Source organism: Perognathus longimembris, chromosome 17, assembly GCF_023159225.1.
Source record: "Perognathus longimembris pacificus isolate PPM17 chromosome 17, ASM2315922v1, whole genome shotgun sequence".
NCBI classification, from domain to species: Eukaryota; Metazoa; Chordata; class Mammalia; order Rodentia; family Heteromyidae; genus Perognathus; species Perognathus longimembris.
The window spans coordinates 22,142,127-22,154,175 of NC_063177.1; the positions used below are offsets into that span (position 1 = coordinate 22,142,127).

General features: G+C 47.2%; 1 protein-coding gene across 2 annotated transcripts in view; it reads right to left on the minus strand.

Moving 5' to 3' along the window:
• Positions 1-5,350: 5,350 nt before the first annotated feature.
• Positions 5,351-12,049, minus strand: part of Asic2 (acid sensing ion channel subunit 2) — a 1,019,895-nt gene continuing 1,013,196 nt past the window's right edge. For both annotated transcript variants that reach the window (XM_048365541.1, XM_048365540.1), the window contains exons 8-10: positions 9,655-9,734; positions 7,804-7,872; positions 5,351-6,311 (exon numbers count right to left, since the gene is read on the minus strand). In XM_048365541.1, the coding sequence (XP_048221498.1) occupies positions 6,210-6,311; positions 7,804-7,872; positions 9,655-9,734 (251 nt within the window). In that variant the 3' untranslated portion in view covers positions 5,351-6,209. The remainder of the gene's footprint in view (positions 6,312-7,803; positions 7,873-9,654; positions 9,735-12,049) is intronic.

Consider the following 12,049-nt stretch of genomic DNA (forward strand, 5'->3'; position numbering starts at 1 on the left):
TTCTTGATGCCTCCTCTTCCTCCTAAGATTGGTCAAGCTGGATACAAGTTGGTGCCCACCAACTCATGCTGTATTTTAGGCCAATTTTAAGTTGGATATATTTCCTTTCCAAAAGGAAGCCACAGGAGTTTGAATCACATTAAAGACAAATAGCTCCAAAAGTCAGTAAAGTTAGATAGATGAGTGTGATACAGAAATACTCCTAAGGTGGCAAGACATCCAAATTACCCTTTCCAAGGCATCAGTCATAGTTATTATCAGGTGTGGATTTTTCTTTAAACAAACAACCACTGTAGCCCAGCTCAGATTCACCAGGTTGCATGTGGAGGCACAGTTGCAATCAGAGAATGTTATGCTCACGTCCCAGGGATGCAGAGGACAGGGTCACATCATTTGTTGTTGTTGTTGCCATCTTGGAGCTTGAGCTCAGAACCTAGGTGCTGTCCCTGAGCTTTTTCTTTTGCTCAAGGCTAGCACTCACTCTACCTCTTGAGCCACAGATGTACTTCCAGGTTTTAAATGGTTAATTGGAGACAAGAGTCTCTCAGACTTTCATTCCTGGTCTGGTTTTTTTTTTTTTTTTTGCCAGTCCTGGGCCTTGGACTCAGGGCCCGAGCACCTTCCCTGGCTTCTTCCCGCTCAAGGCTAGCACTCTGCCACTTGAGCCACAGCGCCGCTTCTGGCCATTTTCTGTATATGTGGTGCTGGGGAATCGAACCTAGGGCCTCGTGTATCCGAGGCAGGCACTCTTGCCACTAGGCTATATCCCCAGCCCCCCTGGTCTGGTTTTGATCACAATCCTCAGATCTCAGCTTCTTGAGTAGCTAGGACTGCAGGTGTGAGCCATCAGTGCCCAGCACGATGATCTTTCAGGGACCAGAACATACACGGGGATATTTGAAAAGAGGAGGATACTTTTAGTTTCCTTTTGATGTATGCAGGTCTCTTCCTCCCTGACAATCTTCCCATGCAAAAAATAATTTCATGAAATCACATTTCCAAGTTTTCCTGTTCCTATTCATTTTTCACTTGCTCATTCGCTTTGCCATCTGTGATAACACTTGCTCCCAAGCTGCAGCAGGTGCAGAAGGTTTAGAAAATTAAGGATAAAGGAAAAAAAACCAACTCTTGAAATTGATCAAATCCCATCTTTTTCTTTCTGTCAATTGAAAAATAGCAGTCATTAGATCGTTTTAGAAGAAGAAATGATGGTGGGTCTTTGTGGTACTGATAGGTTCTTTTGAAGATTGCTTAGCACTTCCTAGACCAGGGGGAGGCTCAGGCTAGCACCAGTGGATCCACAGAACACCTGGGCATCCAGAATCCTCCCAAAATTACATATACAATTTTACATCTGTTTGCATTTTTTCAGGGGCAAAGAAGTTCATAACTTTGATCTTATTTTGCTAAGAGTCAATGATCCAAAGGAGATTAAGAATCAGTGTGTTACAGGATGACAAAAAGTTGGCAACGTTGAGAAAGTTTTTATTTTTGTGCCAGTCCTGGGCTTGAACTGCAGGTCTGGGTACTCTCTCTGACCTTTTTTGCTCAAGGCTAATGCTCTGCCACTTGAACCACAGCTCCACTTCTGGCTCTTTGGTGGTTAAGTGGAGATAGGATGCTCGTGGACTTTCTTTCTCAGGCTGGCTTCGAACCTCAATCTGCAGGTATCAGCCTCCTGAGAAGCTAGGATTATATGCATGAGCTACCAGTGCCTGGCTAGAAAATGCTTTATACACTTTCAGCTAATTTAGTCCATATAATCAACCCTGAAAAACGAGGAATAATCATACCCATTTTATAGATGGGGAAACAGAGGCTCTGAGCAATAAATCAAGATTTGGTCACATGACTGATACCCCATTCTCAACTTAGCCTCATGGAGGGCTAGAGCTGGGAAGCACAAACCAAAAGGATTATATGTCCCTTCCCTCCTCTTTCACAGGGGGGAACCAGGTTTAGAGGGAACTATCTAAAATCATGTGGACAGCTTAAAGCTGGGACTAGTTAGCAACCTAGTCTTTTGATTTCCTGTTCAAGGCTTTGTTCTTGAAAAGCAATGGACGTTTAAATAAGTCAAAAGTTACATTGCATTTGCCTGCCTTCAGGCATGGTTGGGTTCTATTCTGTTTTATGACCCACAAAAGATTGAACCTCTTAGCATTAGGAATATAGAAGCCCAAGCGTAAAGGATTCTACGTGTGTGAGAGGTAAGAAGCCCAGCTGAGGGGAAAGAAAGTCCTTAGCTCAATCTTTGGCTTGAGAAATGTCTTCTAGACTCTTGAGAGCAGCCAGAGAAAGGAGCAGCTACGACAGTGGGTCAGACTGATGACCAGTTCCTTCAACCTTCAGTTCCTCCCTACTTCTGAGTGGTCATTAGGACACTTTCCTATTTCACTTCTTTGTTTGGGATCTCCTGGAATATTCTTCTCTTTCAACTGGAAACTGCTCATGTCTTAGAGTCATTTGTGCTCCAAGTATAACTTCCTCCAGAACAGGTGCCTGACACATAACCATCAGGGGGAGAAATGACAGCCCCGTATCCTTCCCACGTTGGCTACTCTCCTTCATTCCTCTGTTCTCTCCCCCGATCTTGGCTAGGAAGGTTATGCTAAGTCATTTAAGGTCTGCCCTGCCTGCACGTGGGTGCAGGTCACTTCACTCTCTCTGCAGAAGCAAATCTCTTGCCCTCTCTGAGTACCTTTTCCTCTCTGTAATCCCTGAGTTCATCTATTGGGACCTCACTGAAGCCCTGGGTCCACACAGAGTAGCAGAGTTGTAGTCTCTGAGCTTGTAAAAGGGGGAAGTAGGAATCAGCTTTTTCTTCCTTGGCCTCTGGGCTCAGATGGGTTGAGTGGAGCTTCCAGAGGGGGCACAATGCCTGCTGAGCTGGCACCTGTGGCAGGGGCTGCCTCCTACTTACACCTCCAGGCCTGCTCTACAGGATGCCCTCTGGGGGACTCTCATCTCCCCCTTGGCAGTGCTTGTGGCTCTACAAGCTTCTCAGCCAGGTGTGAAGTGAAGTGATTGTGGTTAAAATTTTCACACAAATAGCTTCAAGCTGGAAAGAGGAAAATAAAATAAGCTGGTCTTTCTGCCAAAAATAACAGAGCAACCGTTGGTGAGCAGCCAACACAGGCCTCCCAGGCTACTTACAGAACTGCTCCTTCCTTTGCTCACCCAACTGCAGCCACCTCAGACCCTGTCTCCGAGGTCCCATGCCATTGGTTAGTCAATTGATCTGAACCTATGAGATCACTGAGAATGCAGCCTTATGGTTTGGTCTTGAGATTGCTCCTCACGCCTGCCCTTTATGTCATCTTAATAAAAAATCATTCCTGAAATTATTATACATCCTTAAGTCTCCTCTGACTACCTGACCTACCCAGGTCTTCTTTAAGGAAATAACTGCACGCAGTTACTTGTTTGAAATGACAATAATAAGAACACCCCATCACTCAGTGGAATTTAGATTATGTCTTTTATTAACTACCAATTAATATTGATTTGTTCCTTTGAGTTCATAAATCTCTCTACATTATCTATCCACCTAGCTATCATCTATCTCTATCATCTCTTTTAATAAGTTAAGTATGAGGGCTTGATTTAAGCTTATTGAAGCCTAAATCCTCAAATCAGAAGGGGTGTGTATGTTTGTGAGCTGGAAGAAATCCAAATGGTTTTTGCTCTGGCACAAATTTATGTGTGTGTGTATGTATAATTTTTTTCCTGACACAAATTTATGTGTGTGTATGTGTGTGTGTATGTGTGTGCGTATGTGTATAAAGGAAGCCAGAAATCCAATGAAGCAGTTCAAATAGCAATTTAAGATATGGATTTTAAAAAATTATGAAGTTACTAAACTGAGACAAGACAGAAGCACCAGATTCCTGACAATCCAAATAGACATTTCCTTTGATTCTTATCCCAAGAGGCACAATCAGAGGCCAGACCACTCTTCAGACCCCCATCCTTTTCCATTGGGCAGTCTAGGAGACTGGTAGGACATTTTGCAGCCAAGTGTAGGGAGGGGCGGGCTTTCCTCAGGAGGAGGAGTTCTATCCCTTGACAAACTCTGGAAGAATGACCATTTTGAGTCCTTAGTGACTTTTTTCAACTGTATTTTTTTTTGACTTTTCTTTTTTGGTACTGGGGATCGAACCCAGGACATTGCACTTGCTAGGCAAGCACTTTGCCACTGAGCTACATCCCAGCCCTCCTTACTGTCTTAAGCAGGTCTTCTTGATAAATCTACAGATGGAATTGCAAACCTGGGAGCTGTAGGTGGCCCCAGGTCAGTATCTTTCCTTCCCTCTTTGGTTCTACTCATCTGGCAAAAAAGAGCAGTAGCCTACATGGTCCAACATGTCTGTGATAGGCCTAATAATGGTTCCAAAAGATGCCCACATCCTAATGTCTATGTGACCTTACATAGTATAAGAGGCTTTGAAGACACGATTAAGTTAAATGCCTTGCAATGGGCGGGGGGGGGGGGGGGGGATCATCCTGGATTATCTGGTGGGCCCAAATCACAAGGAACTTTCCAGAGGAAAGTTCCTCTTCCAGAGGAAGAGGGTGATAAGAGTAGAGATCAAAATCCCCAAACCCTGGCCTGGTTAATGCCATCCATTCATGTGCACATAAGGGTGAAGGCACAAGCCACATGAGACCTTTTTCTTTATTGTTGGGTGGTGGGGAGACCCTGGGTTGGAAAAGCTGGGGGTTGGGGGGTGAGAAGTGAGAGGTTAAGCTAAATGGATCCATGGTTTTGGAACTTGTAGGGTGTCTTGAGGCCAAAGATTCTACCCAAATAGGAAGCTCTTGTTTGCCACTAGTGGCTTAAAAAAAGGCACGTCCCTTGTTCCTACCAGGAAGGGGTTGTAAAGGTGACCCTTTGGTTGCAAAGGTGACAAGTCAGGTTAGTTTGATGGGGGTGGGAGGTGGGGTGGAGAGAGGTTGAGATGTGTGGGAGGGAGATCACACTGTCCCCACTTCAGTCAATGTTGGGAACACTCAGGGTAGCACCCAGAGCACAGAGGTCTAGAAGGCCTTTGTTGCGGCTTTCAGAAGTGGGCAGCTTTCCCTTCTCCATGTCCTGTGGTCCAGGGCAATTTCCTGCAGAACACAGGCTGAGAACTACCAATGGCCAGGTTGTGATCCACCACTGAGAACCATTTAGAACAGATAAAACATTGGGTGTGCACATTTTGTAAACTAAGTGTTGTTGCATATAAAGCTACCTAACACATCACCTGCAGCTTTTGGGTGGGAAAATCTGACCTTTCTCTTACCTTCAGGGGCAGAGAGAGACCTGGATGTGGAGAAAAAAACAACCCAGAAATGACAGCCATTTCCACAAGACCAGCTTTTTAATATGACTGTGATTTAAAGCACGAATAAATAAACTCCAAAGAAAATGGAAAGGTGGAGGGGACCAACCAAACCTCAGAACATCAAAACTAAAAGCCATAAGACGAACAGAAAATGATCTTCAACAGACAAACAAACAAAAACAAAAAGCCCCTCAAAATTAAAAATAAGAAGAATCAGACTGTACAGCTAGCTGTGTCACAGAACAACGTGGCTCCATGGATGAATAGTGGGGTCACCCAGGCCACTGTGCCACCTCCGTAGGCGCTGGGGTGAAAGGGAGGTTGGCACTGGTCACCTTTGGTGCCAGAGCCCCAGGGCTAGTTTGGGGGATTGGGAGTTTTCGGGTGGGTTAAGAATCTTCACAAAGGACACAGGAATTGAACATCGTAGAGAGTTCTGCGGCTTCCTTCTTGGCTGTGTAGTGTTGATTCCAGCATGGCCTCATGGTGACTCTGAGGGGCTGGCATCAGGTCCCACCGCACAGACGCTGGAGACCGACGGAGGAATATCATGTACAAGACAGATGTGGAGGTGGTGCTGGCTGTAAGAAGTCTGAGCATGCAGGTGCTTTATACATCTGGCAGTGAGATGTGATGGCAGGTTGGTTCTCAGACAGTTCCAGTGTGACTCATCTCTCCTACGAGGACACACGGCGGGGCCCAGGGACTCTTCATGTCAGACATGGCCGGAGCGAGGTTTGGCAGAAGTTTGCAATGTGCATAGGGGGCTCTTGCTTCTTTCTGTCATCAGGGGCCATCCCACCTGAGCTTGCTGTCCCCTGTCCTAGGTCTTGGGCCTTAAGGTCTATTTGGAGGTTCTGAGTAGCCTGAGGGGTGTCAGCAGGCAATCTCCTCCAAGGTGCCCAGGGCTGTCTGCAGGGGCACGTTCACAGTGTGGCTGATGGTTTCAGAGTGGTTTGGCATCGTGTCACAAGTGCTCTGCAGGGACAAACAAGGTGTGTGTCATTCATTCATTCAACTTTAAAAATTCACAGGTGAGGCCAAGCAGGAAGGGCAGGAGCCCATAACAGTGAGAACCAGAGCAGATCAGAGTTTTAGGGTAAAGCAGGCCTGGGGGATGTGTCCTTGTGAATCCTTGAGCAGGGTGGGAGCTGAGATGGTTCTAAAACTTTCAGGCAGTTTCAAGGGTCACAGTGAGCAGGAAGTCAGGGGAAGTAGGAGCAGGGAGACTAGGTAAGAGGTGGTGCCAGAAATCCAGTAGAGACATGATAAAGACAGATTTGGGGGAAGAGAAACCAGAAAGGTGGGAATTAGGGAAGCCATAACTCACTCAGGGGAGCAGAGAAGGAGCCACCACTTTCTGAGCACTTACAGTCAACATGGTATGATGATTACAGGCCTGATCTCACTTGATCCCCATGACCACCCCCTGAGATCCTTCGATCTTAGGATGATAGAGTCAGAGGAGTTAAGTAACTTAATCTGGAGCCTATAGCTAAGAAGCAGAGGGCTTGGGATCTGGCCACACCAGCTAAGACTAGAGCCTGGGCCTTTTCTTTCCACAAGGTTCCCTCCTACCTCTCCCACAGCAGAGGCTGCCTTCTGTTCAACAGAGGCTGTAGGGGTTGAGAGAATCAAAGCAAGACTTTTCAACAGGGGGGAGACACAGTGTACAGGGCAGAATTGGGAATCTGTACAGAGAAGGGGCTGGGACCCATTTGGGATTGGGTAACTTTAGGGGATTAGCAGCTAATCAATGAGTGTGGTTTTCCTGGGGCTGGAGGTGCTAAGTTGAGGCCCACATCTGAGTGAAAAGAGCCAGCTAGCCATGGCCTGAGCCCAGGAGTGGACTGAGGTTGGGAAAGGTGAGATCTGGCCTTAAGGGGAGCCACTTCTGGGTGTACAGAAGAGGCAGTTAGAGATGCCTGGAGTCCAACTCTGATACTCAAGTGCTGTGTTACCATGGCTTTCAGGCTTTGATCGTCTCAAATACAGAAAAGAGATAAAGACAAACCTTTCCTTAGAGTGGCTGTGGGGTTATAGATACGTGATCTATGGGTACACAGAACAGTGCCCATCTTGTACCCAGCATGGACAGTAGCTACAAGTGGATCTCATTGCTACTGTCAATTTCATGGGTGCCCATGGGTCCCATCAAATGGGATGGATGCCCTTGACATGCTTTTGCATTTTTCCAGCCCTGACCTGGGAACACATAACTAGACTCGGTCTTGAGACAGGAGTAGACTCATGGCCTGGGAGCTAAGCAGGACCTACCTGTGGAAGCTTGTCCTGGGATCAGCTACGTCCATGGCTCACCCATTGGCCTTTGGGATGAGGCTCAGTTGATGTTTCCTTGTATTTGGGGACTGACAAGGCATTACAGTCATGGAAAGGTTTCAGTGAGTCACTAGCTCTAGTGACTGCTTGCATGTTGCCTATGCAAAGCCAACCCACCAGCCACGCTTACCACGTTCTCATCTGGGCTCCCTTCATCCTCCTCTTTGCCAAGCAGGTCTAATAGCTTCTCTTTGATCAGCTGCAAAAAATGCAGGAGGAGGGGGATGGTTAGACTGGGAGGATGGCTACCAAGGTAGAAGGACATCTCCCCCCGACCCTCTGCTGAAGTCCATTGGGGAAACATAGAGATAGCAACCATCTAGTTTATGGCTGGGACAAGTGTCAAGAGCCCTGTCTGGTGGACAGCTCCAGGAGCCCGTATGCCTAACCTGGACCTTTTGGCCCACATGAGATTTAGTTTTGGGAGAAAGGTTGGAAGCAAGATTGAGAGAGCCCCCATCTACAGTGTGGATGGAGCCTGTAGATAGACTGAACATGCTGGCATGTCTGGCTCCCTAGGCATTCCAGGGAGCAGCCTGGGACCCCCTTTCTGAGGTTGGGCCTGGAGGATAAGGTCAGGATTCCATTTTCAGCCATGATATCTCCATAGTTCACTAGATGAAGGCATGTCTGAGTTCATAATATTGTTTTGCTAGGGATAAAAGGTAGTTCTTAAGATGTCACCCTGTGTGATTGATTCAATTGCTAGAACATTGTCCAGCTTTTCACAAGGATTAATAAACAATGCAGAGAATAAAATCAGATTGTGGAGAACTTATTTGGCTTGAGGGTCATCAAGCTGAGAGGCAGGAGAGTTTCCAGGAGACCCTGGTCACAGGGTCTTCACAGTCCCCTCTAATGATTCGCACACATATACAGCCTTTCCTTGGAGGCCAAATGCTGCTCCATAGCATCCCCTTTGCTGGTCTGTCATCAGGAGTTCTTAGGGGACCTTACAGGACCAGGTCTGTCTGTATTCACATTGAGAGTAAAGTGCATTGCTCATTGCCTATCCAGGGAGATGGAGGCCTCCTATGAACAGTAAGGCCAGACAAAGCTGGCCTGTTTCCTGGTATAGGTTGACCCCTAACTCCATACTGCTCTTCAGGGGCTGGCTGAGCATGAGCTCTTTGCCCAGATCAATCCAGGGCAATGCAGTCCAAATGTGTGGTCACTCCCGCAGGGGTGCCCAGACTCACTCTGCTGTGGAAGGAGTTTCAGAGGCTCCAGCTGCCTCTAGAGGGAGATATCTCTCCAGACCTAGAGCAGTAGAGGTGCTGGCTTGTGTCATGTATCATGGTCCCTTGCTGGAGATGGATGAGACTTGCTGGAAAATAATATTTTCCTAAAACTGTCTAGGCCAAAGGAAATTAGTAATCAGAGGGTGGGTCACCCAGAGGGCATGGTGTGTGTGTGTGTGTGTGTATGTGTGTATACATGTGTATGAGTGTATAATATGTGGGTGCAGTGTAGACATTCAATGTGTAAATGTGTGTGTGGGGTGTGGATGTGTGGAGTGTTTTGTGTATGATGTGCTTATGTCTGAATATGGTGTGAGTGTATGATATGTGTGTGGGATGTGTATGTTGAGTGTGGTGTATGTGTGTGGTTGTGTGGTATGTGGTGTGTATGGGTGGTATGTGTGTAGATGTGGACATACCCATGCTATGAGGCTATACCCTCAGTCTCACAGTGGGAGGGGCCAGCACAGTTTGGTCCCTTCTTCCCATCCTCCTGCTTTCTCCTTGACCTGGAGTTAGCTCATCTTTCTTCCCATTCCCAATCCTAGGATCATGGCTCCTATTTCTCCCACATCTACTCCTTCTTATGGGCCTCTTGTGCCTAGAATTAGTGATGAATGATATGGGTAGACAGTAAGAGAAGCAGGATCTGAGTGAGTAGAAAGAGTTCAAGAGCCTGGAGATGGGAAGAGGGAAGCAGCCTATTAAGAAAATGTACCCAGGGCAGTTCCAAATCTTACCTCATAAATATAATCAAAGAGCTCTAGTATTGTAAGGATACTAGCACCAATAAACAATCCCATCTGACCACCAATGTCACCTGGAGAGGGAGGGAAAAGATCACAGATTGAGTTGTACTCATACCACCTCCAAGAAGGGGTGAACACATGAATAACTTGGAAGCCAGAATTCCTGAGCAAGGTCCACTGGGAGATTTGATCTTGTCATGGGAGGGCCAAGCCTCTGATGAGGGCCGCTCACCCTGAGAACTGACAGTGTTACCACTCGGTAGGGTATGGACTAAATGGATCGCTTCCTGAAGGGGCTCACAGGCCTGTTGTTCCGTGGCTCCCAGAACCCAGTGAATGGACCCTGCATTGGGAATAGAGACTGGAAGTGGACTCTTGACTTGGATGAGAGTGTGGTATAGCCAGAGAAACATGTCCTTGGGCTCATGTGTCCAAAGCAGTGGCACCTAGATTACCCCCCACCCCCCAATAAGCCTGATCATCATAGCACAGTCTCTTGGGCCAATTTGGAGCACATGCCATTCTCCATTCTTGGCATCAGTTCATAGGAGATCTCTTCTCTTTGTGGCCCAGTGTGGTTTCTTCTTTGAGGGACTTTTTCACTGTTGAATAGAGGGACTCTCTTGGTCCAAGTGTTTTCAGATCTGTCATCTGATCCTCTGCCTCAAATTCTGTTGGGAGATTTGCATCCATGTAGATGCCCGGACCTCTAAGTCACCATAGGCTAAGAAAAATCAGAGTCTCTGGGAATGAGGTCTGGCTGTATGAACTTTCAAGTACATAGGCCCACCAGGGTTTGAGAACCATGTTCCTGAGAGGACTCACGTGGTTGCAAATGGAAGGCCTGGTGTGTGCGCACTTGGGCACCTTAGCAAGAGAGATTTTAGTTCATATCAGGATTTCTAAATGCCTAGATCCCTCCAAAACTGAGGACAACACAGGGTAACAAAGCCAAATGATAACATAGGGCTCTGAGTCTGCAGTCGCCAACAACTTCCGTGGCTCATGACAAGCTCTGAACTTCTCAGTAGCTTTGTTTCCAAAGGATGTTTGGCAGTGGTGGTTGGGAAAGGTAAAGAATTTGAATCTTTCTCAGCTGTAATCTCTGGCTGGCAGTCTTGGGGACTTCTGAAAGAGGCAGGGGTGAGTTTATAAGCATCCTGGGAATCCCAGGTTGACCTCTCGGTGTGTGGTTTTCTTGGTGTGTGCAAATCTTCCTCACTCTTCCTTGTGTCTGGCTAGGTGGAGCTCAACACCCTAGATGGACCAGCAGAGATGGTAGAGAGGGGGCTCTACCTGGTGAGCTTTGATGCTGAGCTCTAAATGGCCTTGCTTTCTTTCCTCCCCACTGTTCTTTGTAATGCAGGCTTATTGGGGACTGTGACCTTCCAGATATATATGTCATGTATGAGGGGTGTGTTTGTGTATAGCATGGCTGGAATGTAGTTATATAGATAGGGTGTGTGTGTGTGTGTGTGTGTGTGTGTGTGTGTGTGTGTGTGCATGAGTTAGCCAAAGGCACTATGTCTGGCCTTTGGTGGCTTTATGTTGGTGGCTATCTCTGCCTAGATTGGGCACGCTGAATGTGTCTTCACATATGTGAGTGTGTTTGTGGAAGTGGGCAGAGCATGTTGGAGAATGTAGAGCATGTGTGAATACATGTAGGTGTAGGTATGTTTCTGGGCATGTTATAGAATATGTGAGTGTGTAGCTATGTAGCATGACAGCCTAAGCTTCTGCACATGCAGACCTGTCTCTGGGCTGTGCAGATGCTCATGGGCACTGGGTTCCATGGGCTGGTGTATGTGCACAGGTTGGCATGGGTATGTCACCAGTACACCGAGTGCTTGCCTGAGTCCTGGGCCATGTATATGGCCACTGGGTGTGAGAAGGGCCAGGCTGGGCCTCTTGGCTGACAGCTTGCAAGTGACACATGCTCCTGTCACAGGAGGTACTGTTGGCAGCATGAATTCCTCAGCAGGCTATTCTGGGTGGGAACAGGATGCTAGGAACAAGCTCATCTTCATCTCTGATGCGGATATGACAGATTCAGAGCTCAGGCTTTCCTGCCTAGTGTGTGTGTGTGTGTGTGTGTGTGTGTGTGTGTGTGTGTGTGTGTGTGTGTAAGAGAGAGGAAGGGGGAGAGAGATAAAGAGAGCTTGAGCTTTGAATCATCATTAGGAAATAGAGGGGCAGGGGCATGACTCCTATCCTTGGCTCCAAGGTCTGAATCTCTTAGCTCAGTGCCTTTGGTCATCTGATATCAATCCTGTTGGCTCTGAGAGATGGTCTTGTCCCCATTCTCCTAGAGGAAATGCAGAAATACTCAGATGGTCCTGGACATATCAGGCGAGCCCAGGTCCCTGGTATGGTTATTGTCCAGGTA